A 25,533-nucleotide genomic window follows, 5' to 3' on the forward strand; every position below is an offset into this window, starting at 1 on the left:
CATCCCTTCAGTGGCTGTTGCTGGTGTCTGTCTGATGGTGTTGCTGGTGTCTGTCTCTCTGATGTTTCTCCTTTAGATTGTGAGCCCTTTAGGGACAGGGAGGCATTTTATTTATTTATATCTATGTAAACCGCTTTGGGAACCTCTTTTGAAAAGCGGTATATAAACATTTGTTGTATTCGTAAATTCTCATTGGTCTCTTTTTGGGTGCTCTGATTGCAGAACAACAAATTCTCACATCCCAACATGCTCATAAGGAAGTGGGAATGGGCTGTAGCTCAGTGGGTAGAGCAGATGCCTTGCAGGCATCCATTGAAGATCTGGTCCATTTTATACTTGAATGTGAGATGTACAAAAGACCTCTGTGCAAAGTATATCCATCCACTGTTGGCTTCAAAGACGGGATATGCTCCTCAAGATAAGTTGTTGTTTCTGCTAAAGGATACTGTAAAGTTTAGGACATTTAGGACAACAAAGTTTCTTGATCAAGCATTGTTGTTGCATTCTAAGACTAAAGAAAATGCTATGGATAACTGTAGACCATTATAGAGGGTTTTTTTGTATTTCTTGGTGTATTGATTTATGTAATAATTTGCAGTGTTTCTAGATGCTCAGTGTGTAAGACTGGTTTCTTGTTTTTTATGGTGGACTTTGTATAATAGTCCATTGCTGTATTACAATAAACTAGCTGACCCCGCACAGAGCATCTGTGCATTCTTTGGGGCCGGTGGTTACATCTCCCCCCCACACACACCTTCTGCCCCAGTCTCTGCTTCCGGGCTCAGCCGCCTCCACATCCGGGCGGACCCGCTGCCACCTCTGGCCTCTGCGGCCAGGCCAGGCCCGCCACTGCCTCTGGTCTCTGTGGCTGGCCGGCCGGCCAGACCCGCAGCCAGCCGGGGCTGCCGCTGGCCTCCGTGGCTGGGCCAGGTCCTCCACCACAGCCAGGCCCGGTGCCGCCATTGGCCTGCACCTCAGCCAATCAGGTGCATCCGCCGCCCAGCCAATCAGCTGGGTTGCCGTGACGCATCCCCACAGAGGCTGAGGCACATCTACGAGAATTAAATATATAGGTGGACTTGGCTTGGGTTGGTTTTGCATGCAGAAGTTCCCAGGTAGGGGACTGGGAGAGGCTCCTGTCTGAAACCTTGGAGAGCCACTGCCAGTCAGTGTAAACCAGAGCTGCTCGACTTCAGCCCTCCTGCAGATGCTGGCCTACAGTTCCCATCATCCCTGGCTATTGGCCACTGTGGCTGGGGATTATGGGAATTGTTGTTCAAAAACAGCTGGAGGGGGGGCCTAATTTGAGCAGGCCTGATGTAGACAATACTGAGCTAGAGGGACCAATGGTCTGATTCTCGCCCATTTTGAAAGAGCTGCACTGGCTACCAGTTTGTTTCCGGGTCCAATTCAAGGTGCTGGTTTTGACCTTTAAAGCCCTTAATGGTTTGGGCCCGGGATACCTGAGGGACTGCCTGCTCCCAAGGGTTGCTGCCCACTTGACGAGGTCATCTGAGGAGGCTCTGCTCCAGGTGCCGACAATGAAGAAGGCTCGGTTGTCGTGCACGTGGGACAGGGCCTTCTCTGTTGCTGCCCCCAAACTCTGGAATGTTCTCTTGGTGGCTCTTCACTCCTTGGTCTCCATCACAGTTTTTAGACAGCGTGTTAAATATTGGCTTTTTACCCAGGCTTTTATATGATTGTCTCTACTGCTGCTTCTTTGTATTTCGTACAGTTTTTATGCTTATATGATTAAAAAGATTTTTTAAAAATACTTGTTTTATAAAAGACTCTGTATAAGGCAGCTTCCTGTGTTCCTAAGCACTGCTGCAATGAATGTATATGCGTAAGAATAAAAAGTCTGTAAGTTTGTTGTTGACAAAACTTGGCAGCAAGGCTCACTTTATCATGCTTCATTGTCCTCAGGCTGTGTTAAAACTCCTTGTGATCTTTCTTTTTGCAGACGTCCCATGCATGCCTGGTGTTTCAGTCTGTGCTCTGGCCAGAGTACTCTTTCTGGAATTTATGGGATGCCATCCTTCAGTACCAGATGAACTACAAGGCTTTGCAGGTAAGGGCCTTAGAAATACAAGGTCAAGGCAAAGTAGCAAGCTCAAAACTATCCATGGATCTATTTGAAATCTAATGATTTCTCAGATCTACTAAATCCTTGGAGCAGGCAATAATATAGTTATAGTTACCCTTAGAATTGCCCTCTTGTAGATAATCTCACACACATCAGAGTTTAGATTAGCTGTAAGGTATATTATTTATTTGTTTGTTTGTTTGTTTGTTTGTTTATTTATTTATTTATTTATTTATTTATTTATTTCTCAAAGTTGTATACTGCCCCAAACTTCCGTCTCTGAGCAGTTTACAATAACATAAAACCAGTTGAAAACATATACAAAGACTTAAAAACAATTTAACAAATTAAAAATAACCAGAAATTAAAACCCAAAAATATTATGAAGCTGAGAAAATATTGGGAAACTGTTGTGTGCAAGGCTCCAATTCAGAACTATGAACCTTGTGGGTTTGTGCTCCCGAGCGAACGGTAATGATAATAATTAGGGATATGCACTCAAGAGGAAAAACTGGTATTAAAATACTTCTTTACTTGTATAACTTCTAGTACAGCATATAGAGCATAGACATTGACATAGAGCACAAGACATCAAAACATAGCATTGATTATATGGGGTATTTTATGAGAAGTAGTTTCAAGAAGCATTGTACTTACAAACTATTATGTGTGGAAGTCAAATGTGGAAGCCCAAAGGCAACCAGCATCTGAATCTCCTTTTTTTTGTTTAAACCCTAAAAATGCTCACAACTATACAAACCATAGGAAAGTTATTGTTCACATTTGTTTCCTGCTGCTTCTTTGACCTGTTGTCAGCTTAACTCAAATTTATAGTTAACCTCTTATTTATTTATTTATTTATTTATTTATTTATTTATTTTCTATCCCACTTTTCCTCCAAGGAGCCCAGAATGGTGTGTTAGGCTGAGAGAGAAGTGACTGGCCCAGAGTCACCCAGCAAGTCTCATGGCTGAATGGGGATTTGAACTCTGGTCTCCCTGGTCCTAGTCCAACACTCTAACCACTACACCACGCTGGCTCTTCTCTAAACCTTACTTCTGAGAAGTTAGAGCAAACTTAGATCCTAAAAACATATCCTGAAACCTCTAGTTCACATAAGAGTCTCTGAAAAACATGAGTTTCAGGAACAAGTTTTCACTCCTAGGTATAAACGTCGTCATTGCTAAGCCTAGCTGAATCAAATGAAATTAGGAAAGAAGGTGTGCTGTTATTTCAGTGTCCACGACAATTGTACCTCTGTGTATCTGCTCTGTTTAAAAAAGGTGGAAGGAGAGCTGGTCTTGCAGTAGTGAACATGAATTTTCACCTTTGCTAAGCAGGGGTTGCTCTGGTTTGCATTTGGATGGGTGACTACATGTGAGCACTGTCTGCCATAAGCTACTCCCCTTAGGGGTTGGGCCCGTAGCTCAGTGGTAAGGCACCTGCTTTGCATGCAGAAGGTCCCAGGTTCACTCCCTGGCAGCATCTCCAGGTAAAGGTGGCAAAGATTCCCGCCTGAAACCTTGGAGAGCTGCTGTCCCTTGGCTCTCCAGCCACTGTTGAACTACAACTCCCATCACAATAAACTGTGGCTGGGGATGATGGGATGATGATCGTAGTTCAGCAAGAGCTGAAGACCCAAGGCTGCCTACCCCTGGTGTAAACAGTACTGAGTTAGATGGACCAATAGTCTGACTCCGTATAAGGTGTGTGTGTTTGTGTTTTAAACCTAATGTCTTTTTTTTTTTTTTTTTTTTGGTGGGGGGACATTCTGATTTCAGAAAGCCAGGGATGTATACATGGAAGAAAGAGAGTGGCAGCAGCTGGAGGCAGACAAGGCATATGTGACAGAGAAGCTGAAGCAAAAAGGACTTGCACCCCATGGAGACCCTCACAAGAGGCGGACACTCCTGCAAGAATGCAGGGCTAAACGGGAAGAGAGAATCCAGGGTTTTTTGCAGGCCTTGGACTGCAAGAGAATGAACTTCCTCGAAAAGTTGAGTACGGTGTCTGCATGATGAGAGAGAGAAGCAGGTGGGGTGGGGTGGGGTGGGAGGGAAGAAGAAGGAGTCATTACCAATATCCCAGCTCCGTCCAGAAGGGTTCTCTTGATGATGGGAGTGTATGAAATGTTCATGTTCTCAGTAGACACATAAGAGGCAAAGTCTTGTACATATTTGGTTATTACTCAGCTGTGGTTGGGAGTGTGGTATCTAAAACCATGTGTATGCTCCCTAAGTTAATATGATTGAAAGGTGATGGAACCAAAGGCACTTGGTGCAGAATTAGTTAATAAAGGATGACATGGTATAGGTCTTTGCGAGACCTATGCATGCAATGGATCTTTCGTTATATTTTCCCAGGCAGCAGTTTTCTTGTGGGCATGACTCGAGAGACTTGTGGTCTTAAAAGGCAGCTTGCAATTTGGGGCAAGGCGGTTGCAGTCGGGAAAGTCAGAGGCAAAACCCTGTTGGGTGTGCTTAAACGTACGTGTGTGTGTGTGTGTGTGTGTGTGTGTGTGTGTGTCTGGGAGTAAAGCAGTATCCTAATGACTTGCTTTTGACTCTTGTGAGTCTGTATGGCAGGAGCGGCCTGTACAGGCGGAGCAAGGGAGAAGTACACTGGGTGAATAACCAGCCTGTGGCGGGCAAAACTAGGCAGAGCTAGAGTGGGGAGAGGTGAGGAGCTGCACCTGCTGCTCATTTACCACCTCCTGCCTGTACGGACCACTCCCGCTGTATGGCCAGATACTGTGGGACTGCCACAATCCCAAGGGCCAGTATGCTTATGGAACGCCACAAGAGCATGCGATGCCTCTTTTAACTGTTGACAGGGTGGGGAATGCTCCTTTAGTATGGTGGGGAACACTTCAGTATTTGCATGTGCTGAAGAATTTTGGGCAGACACTCTGGCCACAGTCCAAATTGTACTAATGTAGCATTCTTAGCTGGATTTTTAAAAGTGTTTACTTTTGGATGACACTCAATTTTTTTTAAAACAATTGCAAATTCAGCTAACTGGGTACAGCTGTGAAGAGGATGGTTAAGTTATCAAATGCTGAATAAAATGGTTTCTTTCCAGCTATTTTTACGGGGTCACCTTAGTCCCGTCTTTTTATTCAGGTAAATACAGTATCTTCTTTAAGCTTTTCATGTTGAAATGGTGAGGATGAACCAACGATGTCACACTGCTGATATTAATAGTCTTGCCATTCCATGGCCAGCTGAAGAGTTTCTCCTTTTGATGCAAGAAACCAATGCTGTATATACAGAAATCTGTGGTGACCAATAAATTCTTGGAACGTTGTTCTCAGGCAGTGGTTGATGGGTTGTGAGCTGCATCTTCATAATTTTACAAAGTCCAAAACAATTCTTGGAGTATCATCTGTAATTCCTAAGAGGTTTTTTCTTGTTTGTTAGAGTACACACATCAGAACTGTCGAGCCAGGCAGTATCTTTTAGAAACTGGAGAGAATGTCTTAGCACATGTACTGCTACATTAAAAACAAACATAATACATTGACAAATGTGAATGGTGTGTTTTGTGGTACAGTAAAGAGAGATCTACTATGCTTAACAGAGGTGTTTCTCTGTCCATGGCTTTGAAATTATCTTGGGCAGTCCTGTGCTTGACAAGGAGGAAAGCTGGTCTTTGCTAAGCAGTATCTACCTTGGTTTGCATTTGAAAGGGTGACTACATGTGTGAGCACTGTAAGATATTCCTCTTCGGGGATGGGGCTGCTCTGGGAAGAGTATCTGCATGCAGAAGCTTCTCCCTCTCCCAGTAAGAGGACTGAGAGAGACTCTTACCTGAAACCTGGAGAGCCACTGCCAGTCTGTGGTAGACAATACCTAGCTAGAAGGACCAGTAGTCTTGATACAGTATAAGGCAGCTTCCTATGGAATGACTGGAAACTCAGGGTCGGCTGCTTGTAACATAATCTTGTGTATGATGCAACATGGCCTAGATGCTGCTGTGCCATAAAGTATGCACTCCTTCCCAGTGGGGCAGTTTGTGGTACCAGCAGAACACTTCTGTGGCCATGGCTGAACTTAATTGTAAAAAGTTGTTTGACACAGCAGCACAAAAGATTGGGATATGAAAGGAAGGTAAAATCTTGCCAGGTTCTAGAATACTTGGGAGATGAGAGAAAGAGGGTTTATGTGGGCCACTGTGTGAAACAGGATGCTGGACTAGATGGGCCTTGGGCCTGATCCAGCAGGGCTGTTCTTAACATCTATCTTAAAATATCTTCATCCATCAATTTGTTCGGCAGTCTGAGGTGTAAAACCACTGAAACCCACCCACTCCACTGCATCCTAAACAAATTTCCAGTAAAGTGTCCCATAGATTTCAGTGGTAAAGTATACCGTCAAGTCAATTTCAACTCCTGATGCCCACAAAGCCCTGTGGTTTTCTTTGGTAGAATACAGGAGGGGTTTACCATTGCCGCCTCATGTGCATTATGAGATGATGCCTTTCTGCATCTTCCTATATCAGTGCTGCCTGATACAGGTGTTTCCCATAGTCTGGCAAACATACCAGAGAGGATTCAAACTGGCAGCCTTCTGCTTGTTGTTGTTATTTTATTATAAAGTTTATTATAGTCTATGACCAGCACAACAAGGGGGGGAGTTGTTGTTGTTATAATTTATTACATTTATAAACCGCTCCATCTAGAGGCTCTGGGCGGTGTACAAGTCAAGCATTTCCCCACTGCGCCACTCAAGGTGATAGTGGAGCTTACATTTATTAATTTAAAATATTTATACCCCACCTCTCCAGTGCACTACTGTTCAGGGCAGTTTACAACACTAATAAAAGTTACAAAATAAAATTATTTTAAAAAATAAGACCAGGCTAAAACCACAATGAAAATGACAACTTTTATTTTTTTAATGTATGAATAAAAGCTAAACACAAAGAAACCTACCAGACGGAAGATTTGCATATACATTGGGGGGGGGGGGAGAGGTCCAAAGGGAAATGCCTGCAGTTCTTCAAGAGTGAGCCTTGTAGGAATAGCTATTGCAACCATGTTAGAGCACAAGTGATGACGTGAAGTGAAGCAAATGACCTAAGGGCCCTGGGGGGTTACACCAAAGGCCTGTCTATCTCTAGTATTCTACTTTTCCAGTGGCCAGCCATAGTACATAGAAAGCTGCCTTGTATTGTCACAGACCCTTGGTCCATCTCGCTCAGTTTTGTCTGTTCTGACTGGCAATAGCACTTCAAGATTTCAGGCAAGAGCCTTTCCCAGGGACCAAAGGATGCCCCAGACTGTAGCATGCAAAGCAGGTGCTCTGCCACCGAGCCACAGCCCCATCCCTGGAATGCTTTCATGCCCTGCTGGTGAGTTTCCCAGAAGCAATGGCCCTCCATTCCATTGTCACCCCCTAGCAACCGGTATTCTATACTATACTACCCTGGAATATGGAGCTCCTATCGAACCACGAGCCATACACTTGCAATGAAGAAATGGTTTCCAACTCCGTGCAGGTCACAAAGCAAAGAGCTGGGCTGGCACTATTTGTACCTTGCTGAAAATCCTGCGGAGAAGAATGCCACACTTCTCCCATTCTTGAGCTCTTCAGCCTGAACGCACCTTTACAAATCGACTTTACAAGGGGAGATGCGTCGCCTGCAACCTGGCCTATGCAAAGAGAGGCACCATTTCTGAGTAATCGGCTGCTGGCATCCTGGGCCTGCCCCTTTGTGCCCACTGTTACTGCTGGGCTAGCTGTGGTTTTGAACGTGGGTGAGGAGGTGGAGGTGATGATGGGACCAGGAGGGCAGGGTGGTGCTGAAAAGGACAGCTCCTCACCTGGCCCCTCTCAAAGCCTCGGGGGAAAGTGACACCGCATCAGTCCTCCCTCTCCGAGTTAGGCAGCGAGGTGGCGGTGGCACCTGAGGCTCTTTTCCGCTCGCTCCTGGGGAGGAGGAGGAGGAGGAGGCCCCTGCCAGTTAGCCGTCAAGGTTGAAGAGGAAGGGGGCGCTGTGGGTTGCGTCTGCCATCCTCGCTCGCGCGTGCAGTGGCCGCACCTTCCTCTCCAAGCGAGCGCGTGAAGAGGCCACCATCTTCTACCTCCGCTCGCAACCCGCTTTCGTTCAGGGGCTGCAGAAGGCGGCAAAGCGAGCCCTTCTTCTTGCGAGCGCTCTTGCGGCCTCGCTGCGCCTCTCGAAGGGAAACGGCGCGCGCCGGCTTTGGCCAGGTGTGTGTGTGTGTCGCGCCAGGTCCGCCCTCTTTTCTTTCTGCCTCCTGCAGAGAGAAAGGCGGGCGCTGCACAGCTTTGTCGCCGGCCCGCTGAGCCTTGTTGCAACCCTGTTCACGTTTGCGTCGGGAACCACCAGTAGCAGTCCCCGTTAACTTGGTTAGCAAACGAGCGAGTTGCATCGATTCAACAGAGCTCCCCGTCCACCAAGCGAAGCTTTTTTTGCAATGCATTCTTGCCAGACTTATAGGCGGGAGGAGGAGTATCGTTTAGTTACGAGTTGGCAGGGATGGGGGGGAGAGACACGGAAACACCGCAGCCTTAGACGTGTGAATCATCGACACTGTATTCTCCTTATTTCCATGGCGCTCCCACTTCGGCTCGAAAGAGAGTGACTTCTGCAAATGCCTTCCTCTCCTGCCTAAACGTTGGCGGAATGCCTTTTGGAAAGGCGCTCCATACGGCGCTACTGAGCCGCGGCGTGCCACTCGCAGCAGCAGCGGCAGCGTTTGAAAGGAGGCGGAGGAAAGGCGAACGGGCTCTCGTTGCGCGCGCGGCTCTCGCTCCTCGCCTCGCAGCGCCCGCCCTGGCGGGCCCTCGCCACGTGACGCGCCCTGTCCAATGGACGGTCGGGGCGGTGGGGATCCGGCTGGAACCGGTTGGGCCTCGTCCGGCTCTATATAAAACTTTATAAACACCCGATTCAAATTAGTGGGGTCGTGAGCGACACGAGCGAACCCAACAGCCAGAGAGAGAGGGAGGGAAGAAACCCTTTCTTTTCGCTTTCCGGTCTATCTGCCCTGCGCGGCTTTTCCTCGCAACCAGCCGAGTTCCTGCCCTCTCCCACAGCCACGCTTTTCCATTCCCTACCGAGCTCCCCTCTTTCTCTCTCTCTCTCTATCACGCGCCGCCGACATGCCCAAGAGAAAGGTACGTGGGTATGGTGTAGAGAAAACTAACGACCCGGGCGGAGGGATAGGGGCAAGCGGTGGTGGCTGAAGGGAGCGATGCTTATGCGGGGGCGAGATTGCGATCAGCCGCCATTTTATTTCCTTCTCCACCCCCCCTTTTTCTCCCCATCCCCCCCTTCAGCTCGGACGGTTAACGGTTGTGCGGCAGGGAGCGCGCGTGCGCGCGTGGCGGCTCAACGGCCGTCGTCAGGGCTGGGGTGGGGGGAGGAGTGGGCGGGGCAAAGCGTCAGCGACCGTTAAACGCTGCGCCTTCTTGGCGGCCTGTGTGGCGAGAGAGACGGATGGCTGCGAAGCTCCCTGGAAGGAAGGGAGAGCGTGCGTGCGCGCAACCAAATCAATTATTGGCTGCCTTTTCTCCCCCCTCGCGCGCGCTGAGTCCCACCGCCAATAGGAAGAGTGCTACGCGCCCGCGCGCGGGAGAAAGGGAGGGAGAAGGGAGCCGGAGCGATCCGGTTGGGTTTTGGCGGGAGGGCAGTTGACGGAAGGGAGGCACGTGGGAGGCGGAAGGGGTGGAGTGGGCTGGCAGAATGGGTGCGCTTTGCCCGCCCATAAAAGGGGATGCGATGGCATCGCCTTCTGCTCCCTGGCGGGGAGGCGCTGGAAGAGCCGCCTAGAGCTTAGCTTACGCCCCAAAACGTTAATTTAAAAAAGGGGAGGGGAAAAGCAATATTAGCTTTTTCCGTGCCGAGGCTGCTGCTCATGTCGGAGGCTATGATGAGGCGGGCTTAGATTTCGCCTTCAGTGATCACAGCCTCCTGTCGCCGCCCGCCCCCTTCCTTCGCGCTCGGGGCTGGGAGGAGAGCGACCATCTTTGCTTTTTCAAAGCGGCCGAGGCCGAAGGTCTCTCGGGTCCGAAACTGGTCGGGACTCCACGGAGCAAGCACTGATTGCCCGCCCCTACACACGGAATGGGACTCTGTGAAGTGCTTTGGCTTTTCTCCGTGCAGGAAAGGGTGCTCTTCGAAATGCAGTTGATTTTCCAGTTATGGCTTAAGTGCGAGTTGTTTCATTGTACCTACGGAAGGGAAGTCGAAATCCACGGACATTCCCTTAAACCAAGAAAGAGCACAGCCCTAATATGACACCAGGGTATGGCCTCATATCATAGGTCTGTAGAGATATTAGGAGTAGGCAGAAAGTCTTCAAATGGCGAGAGCAAAATTCCAAACATAAGTGAGATCTTGGGTTTGTTACAAAGACTCAATAGAAATCACAGCGTTCTGAAATAAAAGCCATTATATTGCCTAAAGCTGCAATGCAAGGAAATAAAGAACAATACATCAAAATAAGGGGTGTTTGGCAATGTAATTATCCTCACAGGCCCTCCCACAAACACTTCTCTCTTTGGGAGAACATATGGTCCCTGGTGAGACAGGCGCATATTTATTTTAAAAATAAAAAGGGTGTTTCAAATGTATATAGATTTTCTTTAAATAATAATTGTCACAGATATAAAACACTATTTTATAAACCTTTGTTCTGAAAGAAGGGGTAAACTTTGGGAAAACTTGCACTGTGCAAATTTGGATGCTTTTGATAACTCTAATGAGTTATCAAAAGTGCCAGGGAAACAATGCGTCCACATGTCACTTGGCAATTCTTTAAAAATTGTGAGTGCATTTTAGTCCTTGGAATCTTTCTGACTGTATGCCTTAAAATCATGAGCAATCTCTTGACTTCCCGACCCTAGAATATTGTGCCAACATTTTAAGATCTTATTGTATGCAAGAAAGAACAAGTTGGAGGAAGAACCAGGCAAGAAATTGTCATGCCGCTATTAGGCTGTGCAGCAGTAAAGTTATTTATGATTTAAGTGATGTGAATGTATAAAGCTATTTTAACAAACAAAACACAAGGAAATGAAACAGAATATTGAGGCAGGCATTCTTCAGACTTCTTTTAAATTTCTTGTAGGCTGAAGGAGATACCAAGGGTGACAAGGCCAAAGTAAAGGATGAGGTAAGAAGGTTAATCATTATAGACCCCAATTTGCAAAGATGACTTATTTCACTTTTCCATTATGTTAATCGCATTTGAACCTTGTATATCAGAAAGGATTCAAGTTGGAATTCTGCAGTTTGTGTTGTATTTTATAATTTTGATGTCCTAATAGGCCAGAGAGGAAGCTGTACTACTGGGAATGTTTTTACTTTCAGACCTTAAATGTAAAATATATAAATGGGCATTTAGTTTATGTTCACTGGATTGTAGCTTAGATCTCTGCTTTATAGAGCCAAGTTAACTGCTCTAATGACTAACTCTTTTTTTCTTTTCTTTTTTTTTTAACAGCCACAGCGGAGATCAGCAAGGTTATCTGCTGTAAGTATATTGCAATATAGAATGCCTTTTGTGGTGGTGGAAGTAGCAGCTTCTAAAGAGCAGTATGCTTGATACAGTGAAAAGGACTGATTGGCTCCTAAGCAAGCTGTTTAAAAACAACATATACATTTGTGTTTGCTTCTAGAAACCTGCTCCTCCCAAACCAGAACCTAAACCTAAAAAGGCAGCTCCAAAGGTAAAGGTAAAGTTTTTATAACTTCAACTTATTTTGGTTTCATGGTCAGAAATAATGTAAATAATAATTGGGTACGTGTATTGACAGTTATTTGTCCTTTTTTTTTTTTTTTTTTAAATCTATGGATGTGTGAACTAATAACAATTAGTATATTTCCATTGGCAGAAGGCTGAAAAGGTACCCAAAGGAAAAAAGGGGAAAGCTGATGCAGGCAAGGATGGAAACAACCCTGCAGAAAATGGAGATGCCAAAACAGACCAGGTATAATAAAAATATAGTAGCTTTCTTTTACTTTAAGCAAGATAAAAGTGACTGGCTCTGCGCTTTCCCCATCAAGATTGTCTTACATCAGCCTACATTGTGGTGGTTTGGGTCTATTTCATGCCAATGTTAAAGGGCCTATTCGGATGTAGTTACAAGCTATGGGTTCAGTGAACCTGTGGTTCTTGGATTCAGGAAGGAAAGCCAATGAAATTAAGCAGCAGGAGGAAGTTCCTCCCTTAGCTGGGCAAGTTGCCCAAACCAGCCAACACACTGCAGACCCTTGGTTTGGTAAGCAAACCTTACTTAAAACCGAGGGTTCATCTGGAGGCTGGGGTCGATTCCAGATGAATAATCTGGAATCGGAGCTGCAATTGAGTCCCGGAACCACAACTCCAACTATATTCAGATGTCATGAGGGGCCAACCTGTGGTGAGTTTCTCATAATGTCCAAGTGCAGCCATAGATTCGTGCAAACACTAACCATGTGAGTAGTAAGTTTGCCTCAACATAGACTGCTCTCTGATGGGATTGCTTTTTATCTTTCAGGCACAGAAAGCTGAAGGTGCTGGGGATGCCAAGTGAATTGTGTGAATTTTTGATAACTGTGTACTTCTGGTGACTGTACAGTTTGAAATACTATTTTTTATCAAGTTTTATAACAATGCAGAATTTTGTTTTACCTTTTTTTTTTAAAGCTATGTCGTTAGCACACAGAACGCTTTGTTGTGTTTTGCAGGGAGGAGAGGGGACAAATGTCATTGACTCTGTTACTTAGATCCTGGGCTTTTAAAAGGCCCCCTTCAATTTTGCTAGAGGGGGTTCTTCATGGACACAAGGAAGGGGGATTCTCCAATATTGTTCATCTATCTTGGTTTCTGAAATGCTTTTGAGTGTACATTGAAATTCCCAAAATTATCTGTGTCTGAGGAGAAGGTAAATTTAAAACTGTTAGACTTGCTCTGTTCTTTCATTCACAATGTCATTTGCATTGATCACTCCTCTTGAATATGGCGTAGGGTCTTTTGATACTTGCTCTCTTAAATCAAACGCATTCTCACAGTGTCTGGCAATCCAGACCTCTGGTGTCAAATACTGAGGGAAGGAGGATGGCTCTAAAATGAGCCACATTTCTTTTTATATTGTGAATCTTCAGATTAAGAATTCTGCAGTTTTGCTTTCCTCTAAAAGTCAGGGTAGGCTTGTGAAAAGTTGTTAAACAACATACTAAATGTGAAAGTGTCCACCCTCACTCTAAACTTTCCCTGTTCCAAGTATAAATTGAAGATTCTTCATTGGGTTTTATATAGTAACTTTACATTTTGGTAGTCCAAGGAGGAGGGGAGTTGGAACTTGTTGTAAAACATTGCAGATTGTAGCCCATGTCCTGCCTGAATACCATTGATTGTTTTATGAAAAGTACCTTTAATAAAGCTGCATATTGTTTGAATTGGACTGTTCTTTGTATTAATATCCAGTTTGCTTCTTACTGCCCTTTTTCTTTAAGAGTGACATTGTTAAGCTGCAGTGTAAGTGTGTGTTATACAGGTATAGAAGTATCTTCATTCATAGATAGATAGATAGAATCTCAAAACACACACCCCAAGGGTTAATTTGTATGTCTAGAAAAGGCATGTAGTACGGTCCTCCTGGGAATAAAGTGAGGAAAATACATGATGGAATGCTTCTCCATAGAAAACTTAAAATGTCAAGGGAAAAGGTTCTAGCCTAATATTTTCCCTGACATGCCGTTTTTGATAATTGCATCATGTGCTTCCTCTACCTAGAAACTAAAATGTCATAGTCCCAGAAGGGCTGTACTGTGTACTCTCCGTTTCTGCTTCCTCTTAATTTATAAGGCTTTAAAATAATAATCTGCTTATACAAACCACAATATTTAGTCATTTTGCCTTTCTTGTACAGAAGTAGCAGTAAGAGTATTAAGTATTTTTATAGAGGGGATGTACAGCACTGTGTTATGGCAACAGCAACCTCAGCACAGAGAATATTATTATTATTACTACTACATTTATATCCCGCTCTTCCTCCAAGGAGCCCAGAGCAGTGTACTACATACTTGAGTTTCTCCTCACAACAACCCTGTGAAGTAGGTTAGGCTGAGAGAGAAGTGACTGGCCCAGAGTCACCCAGCTAGTTTCAAGGCTGAATGGGGATTTGAACTCGGGTCTCCCCGGTCCTAACCACTACACCACGCTGGCTCTCAGTTATTAATTATTATCAATATTAGCTAACCAGACGCAGTCTCTAGTTCCTCTAGAATACAGCTTACAGTGAAGTTGCCTTTATTTTCCATATCATTTTCTTCCATTTATAAATTATTATTTATAATATGTATATAGCACTTTTCAACAAATGAGTTATCAAAGCCATTTATGTTGGGAACCATTTTCTCATTTTTCCTAAGGGCTTCTTTATGTTTCAGTCATAATATACAAACATACATCTCTCCAACCTTTATGAACAAGACAACCAGAACTGTAATACAGCATAGTACTAACAAATGTCTGGTCTAAGACTGTAAATAAAATTTACTTACTACTTACAAACAGGCAATTATAAACAACCATGTTACTCCTTTACTGATGGAGCTACACTGGCTGCCAATAGGTTTCCGGACAAAATACAAAGTGCTAGTTATAAAGCCCTAAACGGCTTAGGCCCTGGGTATTTAAGAGAGCGTTTTCTTCACTATGAGCCCCACCGCCCATTGAGGTCATCTGAGGAGGTCTGTCTCCAGTTACCGCCAACTCATTTGGTAGGTACACAGTGACAGGCCTTCTCGGTCGCTGCCCTGAGATTGTGAAATGCGCTCCCTGCTGAGATACAATCCTCCCCATCTCTGGCAATTTTCAAAAAACATTTTAAAACCCATCTTTTCACCCAAGCTTTCTCAGCTTCCTAAAAATAAATAAATTGGGGTTTTAATCTCTGGTTTACTTTTAAACTTTTTTTTAAGTTTTTTGTATATGTTTTTAATTGTTTTATGTTATTGTAAACCGCCCAGAGATGAAAGTTTGGAGCAGTGTACAAATACGATAAATGAATAAATAAAATAAATCTTGTAGCCATCCACTGGATCATTCACAGCTCTTCCAATACCCATATTTGAATTATCTGGACCATAATTAATACCTAGTACATTGCATCTTCTATCATTTTTTCCAGATTAAATGTAGTTTATCTTGTCTTATCTCTTATGTAAATATACTTGTAAATGTGTATAAATATTGCATGTGTTTCAAGATTACCTTTAATACCAATGTGGAGATTAACAAAAATTGAGGGATTTGTGGATTGGATATTTTGGTTTCCAACTTCCATCAGGAGCTGCTGGTTTTAAAAGTGGCACTGTGAGAGCTTGTTGTCAGTTGAGAATGTTGTAGCAGAAAGATTCTGTGGCAGGTAGATGGTTAGATCTCTGTTGCAATGTGCAGGACTTGAAGCTTCTGTTTCCTTGATGGCAGTGTGACCATTCCCCTCCAGCTCAGTGGTGGTCAAATACTGCGGTGAGTGACAAGCTTTGTCCTGCTTATTAGGTTTCTGAAACGGAAAAAGGCATGAGTTACATCTATGCTTTCATCCTAAACATAGGCTTGTAGCCAACAAAAGTGCCCTAAGAAAAGTACATTTCATATCCTGCAATGGGTGAAGTTGTGAGCTCCTCTGGGAATGTCTTCCACTCTGCTACCACCTATGCTCAAACCTTACTCTATACCTTAGCCATCAATTACTTATACCTCCCATTCTCTCTCACTTACACTCTTGCTTTCTTGGAGGAGGGTGAGATAATCAAATTTCTACACAAATTACTACTTTATGAGATTATTTTAAAGTTAGAAAATACATTACAGCTGCTGGCGGACATACTAGGAAAAAATATGTAGCACCATTAAAATTAAAAGGATGTTAGACAATACCCTTCTTGTCAGATTACAAAAAAACAAAATATTTCAACTCATAATAGCTGTGTATTGCATGATAGAGGCACAGATGACTGAAGCTAAAGAAGTAAGTGTCAAAATAGCCGGTGCAGTACAGTCTTGGGGTCAAATCACACACTGTTAACCATAGAACAGGCATTCTTTTTAAAATCTAGCTAGCAGTTGTGGGGGCGGGCTGGGAATTTGATCCTGATTAGGACCCCAGCAGGTCTTCTATTTCCTGCAGGAGGGAAGATCCTATTGATGGTGATCCAGATAGGGATGGTCATTAGGGCATAGTGTTAAAGCCCCCTTACCCTTTCCCAAGCCATGGTTTAGAACTGCCCCACCCATGTAGCTGTTATTTAGAGAGTAAAAAGCAAGGCTGTCAGTTTCAGGTACTTGTTTAAAACCTCTTGCTTGGCCACCCATAGAGGCAGGTTGGATCAGCACAAAATCAAGTTATTAATTCTCCAGATGGCAGCCCCATATGCTCATTCACGGTGTTCGTTGCGAAAGTTCAGAAGCATGGGTATTGTCCTGGGGCAACCCAGCTATTCTCTTCCCCACAATGTCTCCATCATGATTGCAGTAAGCCAGTCAAGTGGATTGCACAATCCATGTTATGTGCCTGGCTCCCTTTGCTAATCGGACAGTGGGGGACCTGTTAAGTGGCAATTTTCTTATATTTACCAGGGAAATAGCAGCAACCCCTCTTCATCCCATCATAATATCTTTTCCAGTGGCTGCTTGTTGGTGTCTTCCTCATTTGTCTCTTTAGATTCAGGGAGCCATTTTTCATTTCATATCCTCTGCTTTGTAAACCACTTTGAGAACTTTTTTATTTTGTTGAAAAGAGGAATATAAATAATAGCACATGGAGTAGAAGGAACTGGCAGGCTGAACTGTGCTGTATGTCTGGACTCTTCAGAATGGGCACTGCATTCTCTCCACCTGCAAATTGGAACCATTTTGATGGCCAGGGCCACCCAGAGGATTTATGGAGCACTGGAGCATGTTTGTTTGTTTGATTTCTGTACTGCCCTTCCAAATAATAAATAAGATGGATCCCTGTCCCCAAAGGGCTCACAATCTAAAAAGAAACAAGAGAGACACCAGCAACAGTCACTGGAGATACTGTGCTGAGGCCAGGTACTCTCCGCCTGCTAAATAAAGAGAATCGCCACATTAAAAGGTGCCTCTTTGCCAAGTTGGCAGGCGTTCAACATGTGTGATGTTGAATCAAAGGATTCATGCATATGTGTACAAAATTGGGGGGGCGAGCAGGCATATGTGATAATTCTTGCATGGATGGTCCACATGTGAGAATTCTCACATCTAGCTCCTCTTTGCCCAGTTTATAATGGTCCAGTCAACGTCTACATTTTGCAGTTCAGTTTCATCTTATACTCCAATCATTCCCTCTTCCAAAAAAAATTGAAACTTTAAAACAAAATACCAAGAATTCTGTTGAATGATGTGGTAGGAGTGGAGCAGAATTTAATGGTACAAAGGAGCTGAATGGTAGATAGGAGTTGAAGCAGGGGCCCCTTCCTTTGTTGGGGTCTGGGGCAGATTGCCCCAGTAGCCTGCCCTTTGCATATCCCTGATAGTGGGGACCAAGGAAGAAAGATGCAACAATTACAGCAGAAATGCTCAACCTTTGTCTTTGGAAGCCTTCCCATGTCTCTCTCTCACACACAAACACGGTATGAGCCTTCTCAGGTTGTAATATAGAGCTTATCTACTACATGTTTAAAATAATGTCATGGTAAAACGTTCCCAAGAATACACCATTTTAAAATGCAGAGGGAGGTGGAGGGTTAAGAATATCAAGATCAGACCAAGCATCTATGTTTTTGTCCCACATTCTGCCTCCCACAGTGGCCACCAGAAGTCCACAAACAGCGCAAGAAGGCAATGGCTCTCACTCACAGTTGCTTCGCAAGAGGTGTTTGGTTTGGTTGACTCTGAACATAAGTTCCTTTCACAGTTGATGATGATAATAATAATTATTATTATTACTAATAATAATAATTCAATTTCTATACTGCCCTTCCAAAAAATGGCTCAAGGTGGTTTACACAGAGAAATAACAAACAAATAAGATGGATCTCTGTCCCCAAAGGGCTCACAATCTAAAAAGAAACACAAGATAGAAACCAGCAACAGTCACTGGAGGTACTGTGCTGGGGGTGGATAGGGCCAGTTACTCTCCCCCTGCTAAATAAAGAGAATCACCATGGTAAAAGGTGCCTCTTTGCCCAGTTAGCAGATGTTCAACACTCATACAATCTGTGTACAGTGTACAAAGGTACAGATCTATAGGTACAGTTATTTACATGTATGCAGGCACAGCAATATTTTTCCTGTGTATACCATGCATTTGAGGGATTGTCTACACTGGTTCACTTTTAAAACGGATGCCGTTTTCAGCAGTACAGTTCCTTTCTGTATGCTGCCTTTCAGGGGGCCTGTAGCCAGGTTAATTTTTTAAATGACCGCATGTATGGTCATTCACACAAACACATGTATGCCTGTGCAGACATCTGAATGTAGGTACAACATCATGTCCGAATAGAGCTATAGAGGCTGTGGTCTCTGCTGTTACATGTGAGGAAATGGCATCTGCGCAGAACAGTATTCAGAAGCTTCTAGAGTCGCGTCAAGCATTATAGCACCTGCCCTTGAGCATTCTGCATGTCTTAGGGAGGAAGAACACCTCCTTCCCTTCCTGTTTGAACTGCCTCTAACCATGGAAGCTCCATGTTGACATCACTGTCTTCCATTTATTTGTCTAATCCCCTCTTAAAGCCACTGTAAACAAGTGGCTGTTACTAGACTTTGTGGCAATGAATTCCAGAAATTAATGATGCAGGGTGTTCCTCCTTTTGCTAGTCCTGAATCTCCTGCAATTAATGTAATTGGATCACCCCAAGTTCTAGTATTGTGAGTGTGTGGGTGAATTACTTTATATCCACCTTCTCCATATCATGCATATGTTTATAAACCTTATAATTTGCTGCTTTCATAAGCTGGGGGCCACAGCTCAGTGTTAAAGCATCTGCTTGCATGCAGAAGATCCAGGGTTCAGTCCCTCGCATCCCCAGGTAGGGCAGGGGGAAACTCCTGCCTGAAAGCTTAGAGAACTGCTACCAATCTGTGTAGACATACTGAGCTAGATGGACCAATGGTCTGACTCCTATGTTCCCATCTTTCCCATGACAAATGACATCCTTTCTCTTCTGTTTGAACAATGGTCAGGCATTAAACATAACAAAACACAAATCCTATATGGATTCAACAAAACATAAATTTGTCAAAGTAAGAATCCAAATATGTGTGTATGTGTGAGGTGTGTGTAACCGTACAGTTAGACTTTGAGCATGTTCATAAGTGGGACTTAAATTGCCTCTCTGTTTATGTTTAATGCCTATTTGTCAAAGAAAGAATCCAAGTATATGTGTATATAAAAGTAAATATTCTTTAATTACACTAAAGCTAAAATGTACCCAAGGGACACAGCCCAGTTAGAGAATTAAAAATTCAATTGTCAAAATCGCGCACACACACAATGATACTAAAATGGTCTCTATAGAAGTGGAAGATGTTGAATGTGCTGAAGGTTTCTCAATGAAGGTGGGGGGGAAACCAAAATAATCTTCTTTTTGTTGGAGAGTAATATATCCAGAGTCAGTACTCAACTGTGTTATATTGTTAAAGACTGCCACATGGGTTTTGACCCAAAACAAAGGTCTTCTTCAGTGGCAAGTGTTCACACACAGTAGTCTGTTGTTCTTCCAAAGAAAACAGCAGCTAGTGAAAATCCCATCCTTAGACGGATGGAGTTTAATAGTGTATAGCACACATTATATGCATCTTCATGAGATACCTAGACCTTTGGAAGAACAACAGACTACTGTGTGGGAACACTTTACTCTCCAACAAAAATGTTATTTTGGATTTTTTTCCCCACCTACATTGAGAAACCTTCAGCACATTTAACTTCTTCCAACTTCTGCAGAGACTATTTTAGTATCATTGTGTACAGTTTTAACAATTGAGTTTTTAACTCCCTAACTGAGCTTTTTCCCCCCTTTTATAGTTTAGTTTATTATGGTCACAGACCAGATTAACAATTGATAACAATAACATTGATAACAAAATTCAAGAATTTTTGAAAATTACAAACTGTTCAAATTACTAATACAATTACTTTACGGTAATTGTAATACAATACAATTACTTTACGGAGCTTTAACACCACAAAACAAAACTTTGCCACATTATCTGAAATTACAGGTTTGAAATTTGACAGCATAATTTCCAAATAAAATTGGTCTGTGTGACATGGATAAATGATTAAAATGGGTGCAATAAATTTGGTTCAAGCGTCCCAATAAAACTGGCAATAAAGAATAATATGGCTGATAGACTCTATATCCCCTGAGCCAAAAGGGCAACAGAGCTGATCATAAGGAAGTTGTGTGTATTTACCATCAAGTACTGCCAAAGGGAGAGCGTTCAATTGCACGAGGGTCAGAAATCTCCTAAATTTTGGTACCAAAATCTGGTCTAAATATTCAGCCGGTTTATAGTTAAAAATTTGAAAACCAGAATATATTCCCTTGGGCAGCCGTGCAGACTCCTCCTGCAAATCTATATCTCTGAGCCGTTGCTTCACAAAGCAAAGCGCCTGCTCAAATCCTCGCCCAATAAGAGCTTCTTGAGACGTGCCCAAGTGCTGCAATTTTAATTTCAGAGCTGATTTCCATTTGGAAACGAAACTGCCTGATAACACTAAAGGGGCAAGACCAGCCGGAAAGAAGACCAGGCTTAAACAAATTTAATTATGCAAAACCATGCTTTCACTTTCAGGGTGGTGACCCCTGCTTCCCTATGAAGGACGGCATTTGCTGTACCCCTGGGTACTTGAAAAATAGCCCTCAGGAATTTAGTTTGTACAATTTCAAGCTGAGAGAAATTTTCCAAAGGACCAATCTGCAACCCATAAATAATTTGGGGATATATCTTGGCCTCCAACAACTTTATAGCTGGCACGAAAAAGGCACCCCTAGAGTAATAAAAGGACTTAATCACGTTTGCCGTCTGTTGAGCACCTTGAGAAATAGAATAAAGATCCTAACTGAGCTGTGTCCCTTGGGTGGATGGGTATATCTTATCTTCATTGTAATTAAAGAATATTCACTTTTATATACACATATATTTGGATTCTTTCTTTGACAGGCATTAAACATAAGCAGAGGGGCAATTTAAGTCCCACTTGTGAACATGCTCAAAGTCTAACTGTGCGGTGTCTCACATTCAAAAACATGAGAGTTCCCATAGTTGGACACTATGAGCACTTTGGCTTAAAGCTGTAGATAGCTTCATTTGGTATGTGTCTATACCTCATTCTATCACATGGTGGTGCCAGCAATCAATAAAACCACTGACAGAAACAAATCAGGAGAAGATTCTGAGAGCTCTGAGGTTACTGAATTTAGAGGTGGTAAATGGCTTGACTACCAAGCCAGAGGTTGCTGGTTCGAATCCCTGCTGGTATGTTTCCAGACTATGGAAACATACCAGCAGTGATATAGGAAGATGCTGAAAGGCATCATCTCATACTGCGCTGGAGGAGGCAATGGTAGACCCCTCCTGTATTCTACCAAAGAAAACCACAGGGCTCTGTGGTCGCTAGGAGTTGACACTGACTGACCCAACGGCAAACTTTATCTTTATCTACATGCTAACTGATTCAGTATTTAGTGTCTCTTGTGATGGGGAGCTAGGGATCCCTAACCATTTTTCGGTGCCTCACCTGCGTGTGCTCCCAATATTTGGCTGTGTGGAAGCAAGGGAGGAAGAAAAGCTGCTCCTAACCGGTGGGGAAAAGCACACACAGCTCCCAAACCTGAGTAGGAGGACAAAGTTTTCGCTTGCGTGGATTACCTCTGAGAGTAGGCCTTTCCAAGCCAATAAGTGGGACGGTTACTCCATTCCCTGATGAATGAGGCAGTTCGGAGCAGGGGGTGGGGAAGAAAGGATGATAGAATCTGCTGGGGGTAATCTGCAGCAGGCAGGGCAGGCGGGCGAAGGTGAGCAAGCGAATTAGCTAGGCCGGAAGGCAACCTGCAGCATTGGGGGACCGAACCAGGGAAAACATGGGTACAGCTCTCCCTTTGGCTCAGAATAGATACTGTGTCTCTCAGGTATGTCTTTTCTCCCAGCTTTTCCGCTAGGCAAGTCTCTGGGATCCAGACTTAAGTTATACTGGTGTGACCAAGCATGACTTGTCCCCGTAGCTAAGGAGGGTCCACCCTGGTTGCATATGAATGGGAGACTAGAAGTGTGAGCACTGGAAGATATTCTCCTCCGGGGATGGAGCCGCTTGGGAAGAGTAGAAGGTTCCAAGTTCCCTCCCTGGCAGCATCTCCAAGATAGGGCTGAGAGAGATGCCTGCCTGCAACCTTGGAAAAGCCGCTGCCAGTCTGTGAAGATAATACTCAGCAAGATGAACCTATGGTCTGACTCGGTCTATGGCAGCTTCCTATGTTCCTATGCTCTGCCCAACACTGATGTGACTGTGTGGAGAAAGACCATTCCATCCTCTCCCTCAGTTCCTTTTTGACCGCCACCCTAGCAGAAACTAAAGCAATAGATTCAGCAGAGCTTTTACCTTTTCTTCCCTCAAACCCGCCACGCCCCCCCCCCCCAAAAACCCCATACATTTTACGTCAGGTTTTTAATTTTAAAAAAATTGTTTGTTATTTGCTCTGTAGTACTAGTACTACAGATATTTATATACCGCTCTTCAACCAAAGTTCTCAAAGCGGTTGACACAGAAAAACAAATAATACATAAATAAGTTGGTCCCATGTCAGTGTTCCCTCTAAGGCATGCACCCATGCTTGTGCTCACAAGTTTTTTCATGTCCGCTCAGTTAATTTTAGATCCCACTCAGGTTGAATCAGGGAGGCCCCACTCTGAATACATGTGCACACACTGCCTTAATATTGCTGCCCAGAACAAAACTCATTCCGCACACAGATGAAAAAAATTAGAGAGAACACTGTCCCCAAAGAGCTCACAACCTAGAGAAACACAAGGCAGATACCAGCAACAGCCACTGGAGGGATGCTGTGCTGGAGCTGGATAGGGCCAGATGCTCTCCCCCTGCTAAATATAAGATAATCGCCTTTAAAAAGGTGTCTCTTTGCTCAGTTAGCAGGGGATTTAATAGATTTTAAAAATTATTTTGTTGACGTTTCCCCTGTTGTATGGCATGTAAGGATCTTTTAAACAGTAAACATATATAAAGCTAGACTATCTGCCTGTTTTATTTGGGCAAAGTGCATAAAGCGGACATTTGCTGCCATCACTATTTAAAGTTCATGAAACAATTGTGAAGATAATTGTGAACTCAAGCTTCTTGCCTCTTTGTGGGAATCAGCTCTCTCAGCATCAATCACAAGAAAAGTAAGAGATATTAGGGTGAGCCTGGCACAAATTAAACTCTGCTTCCCTTTTGAATATTCTTTGCCATTTTATGATGGCAAAAGGCTTCTAAAGAAGAACGTAGGAAAACTGATGATGAAAACTGATGAAAACTTTCTTCTGCTTCCTCTTTGGCTCATTGGTGCTATCAGCTTTAGGCTCAAAAAGGGTTTAGGCTACTTCTGAGACAACACTGGGAGACTTACGCCTAGGCTTCAGCTGCTAATAGGAGCTGAAACACTGGAATCCACGGCAGCACACACCATTGTTACTATTGCTAGGGCACTACCTGGCTGTGAAATTCCAGGTTTGCCATAATATTTTTTCAGCATTGTATGCATAGCAAAACTGATACTCCCGGTTCGCGTATGTTTGGTCATTGTGAGACAATATAAGTTTAGGTAAGCATGAAAATATTGTGGAGTCATAGTATATTTGTAAATCTGGATATTTTAAACCTTTCAAACATTATTTGTTTGTTGTGTTTTAGTATTGCTCTTTGTATTATTGGTTTTTTATAGCTCCAGATAAACTTGTCCAGAATCTGCTGCCATTGTGAAACCTGGGCTTTAGAGATAGGACATGGAATAATCTGAAATAAAAAGAGGATTTTTGTAAGATTATAATTTTTTATTAGATGAATTCATTGTAGTCATCATGATAACATTAAAGAATTCCAGTTATGGAGATCTTGTTCAATCTTTTGAAAAAGTGGTACATGGTTAATCCCAGTGAGTGAGATGCCATCAGTAGGTATCCAAATACCTAATGACTTCCACTTTTCTTTTGCCCTTTTGAGTTGTGTCTCAAGTTGTAGCCGTAAATTTTCTTCCACTGCAGTATTATAACTAGCAATTATGGATTTACTGATATTGATGCTAAAACCTGATGCCTTCTTGAAATCTGCTAAGATACTTTATATACTCAAGATTACTTGGCTTGAATCGGTCAAGTATTGAGTGATGTCATCTGCACAGAGACTAATCTTATGCTCTATGTCCTTAATTTTAAGAACTTTAATTTTTACTGATGATCTCATTGCATTTGCCAAAGGTTCGATGGAAAGGGCAGATAGAAGTGGGGATAATGGGCAGCCTTGTCTAGTCCCCCTCTGGATTTTGAAGTCTGTTGAGTATAGAGCGTTAGCCAATACCTTGGCTGTCGGGGTATAGTATAAAGAATTTTTACATTTTTGGTCCAAATTCAAGTTTGTCCAATAGGTTTTGTAGATAATTAGGTTCTAGCTTATCAAAAGCTTAGATATCCAGCTTATACTTTGAAAGTTGCGGCACTAGGACCAGTGCACGAATGAGGGGAGGTGAAGGCCTCAGTCAGACAGTGGATCGGCAGAGGCGGCAGCAAGGGTGACCTGCACCCACTGCTGCCGGTTGCCTCGCCTGTCCCTAACCTACTTTGCGGCGGCAACAGTGACACCTCTGCTCCTGCTCCTCCCATTCCTTGCCTTTTGAAAAGGCAGAGCACAGCAATTAGAGCAGTTGGAAGGAGGTGCAGCAGGAAGCATGGTGGGAGCTATCTGGCCCACTCAGCGACTCCACACTTCCAGCAGCCCTGTCCCCCACCCTCTGCCTTCTGAAAAGAAGCAGGTAGAGAGCAGGAGCAACAACTGCTGTCATGGGATTGGTGTGAGGACAAACATAACTATGCGCAGCACTCTGGGCTCCTTAGAGCAGGGATTCTCAACGTGTGGGTCCCCAGATGTAATTGGACTTCAACTCCCATAATTTCCAACCAAAGGTCATTGGGGCTGGGGATTATGGGAGTTGAAGTCCAATAACATCTGGGGACCCACACGTTGAGAGACCCTGCCTTAGAGGAAGAGTGGGATATAAATGTAGTAAATAAGTAAATACATCACAAGTGACAGATAGAACTCCAGGGTGGAGGAGCTGGACAAATTCCTGCTGCCACCAACCCCAGCTGCTGTGGTGCAGGATACAGACCCCAGCAGCAAGGATGAGCTAGGTAGTGAGGAGGATTCTGAATCCAGAACCCAAGAAAGAGTCCTTCCCAAGTTGGATTTACCAAA

General features: G+C 43.7%; 3 protein-coding genes across 9 annotated transcripts in view; all 3 read left to right on the top strand.

Annotated features, from left to right (window-relative positions):
* Positions 1–5,612, top strand: part of DHDDS (dehydrodolichyl diphosphate synthase subunit) — a 29,968-nt gene extending 24,356 nt beyond the window's left edge. For 3 of the 4 annotated variants that reach the window (XM_053268545.1, XM_053268547.1, XM_053268546.1), the window contains exons 8-9: positions 1,964–2,071; positions 3,868–5,612. In XM_053268545.1, the coding sequence (XP_053124520.1) occupies positions 1,964–2,071; positions 3,868–4,104 (345 nt within the window). In that variant the 3' untranslated portion in view covers positions 4,105–5,612. Of the gene's footprint in view, positions 1–1,963; positions 2,072–3,843 lie in introns of all 4 variants that reach the window. The other variant, XM_053268548.1, reaches the window with a different exon arrangement.
* A 3,289-nt stretch (positions 5,613–8,901) lies between these two features.
* HMGN2 (high mobility group nucleosomal binding domain 2) lies at positions 8,902–13,495 on the top strand. Of its 4 annotated transcripts, none has more exons than XM_053268083.1 (6): positions 8,902–9,228; positions 11,184–11,228; positions 11,559–11,588; positions 11,734–11,790; positions 11,950–12,045; positions 12,595–13,495. In XM_053268083.1, exons 1-6 carry the CDS (start codon positions 9,214–9,216, stop codon positions 12,628–12,630), a joined length of 279 nt encoding a protein of 92 aa, XP_053124058.1. In that variant the 5' UTR covers positions 8,902–9,213; the 3' UTR covers positions 12,631–13,495. The 4 variants fall into 4 exon arrangements, with proteins under 4 accessions (XP_053124058.1, XP_053124059.1, XP_053124060.1 ...); XM_053268084.1 differs by having other exon boundaries at positions 8,908–9,228; positions 11,734–11,784; XM_053268085.1 differs by lacking the exon at positions 8,902–9,228 and adding an exon at positions 9,539–9,584 and having other exon boundaries at positions 11,734–11,784.
* Positions 13,496–15,552: 2,057 nt separating this feature from the next.
* RPS6KA1 (ribosomal protein S6 kinase A1) overlaps positions 15,553–25,533 on the top strand; it is a 145,473-nt gene continuing 135,492 nt past the window's right edge. The window contains exon 1 of the mRNA XM_053268338.1: positions 15,553–15,572. The gene's annotated coding sequence lies outside the window, so the exon portion shown is untranslated. The remainder of the gene's footprint in view (positions 15,573–25,533) is intronic.

This window comes from Hemicordylus capensis, chromosome 7 (assembly GCF_027244095.1).
Source record: "Hemicordylus capensis ecotype Gifberg chromosome 7, rHemCap1.1.pri, whole genome shotgun sequence".
NCBI classification, from domain to species: domain Eukaryota; kingdom Metazoa; phylum Chordata; class Lepidosauria; order Squamata; family Cordylidae; genus Hemicordylus; species Hemicordylus capensis.

What these genes read in the sequence shown, in the direction of transcription:
- HMGN2 (XM_053268083.1), top strand. An exon ending in AGGCAGCTCCAAAGGTAAAG is followed by an intron (nt 11,791 to 11,949) that starts GTAAAGTTTTTA and finishes TTCCATTGGCAG; the next exon opens with AAGGCTGAAAAGGTACCCAA. An exon ending in GAGATGCCAAAACAGACCAG is followed by an intron (nt 12,046 to 12,594) that starts GTATAATAAAAA and finishes TTTATCTTTCAG; the next exon opens with GCACAGAAAGCTGAAGGTGC.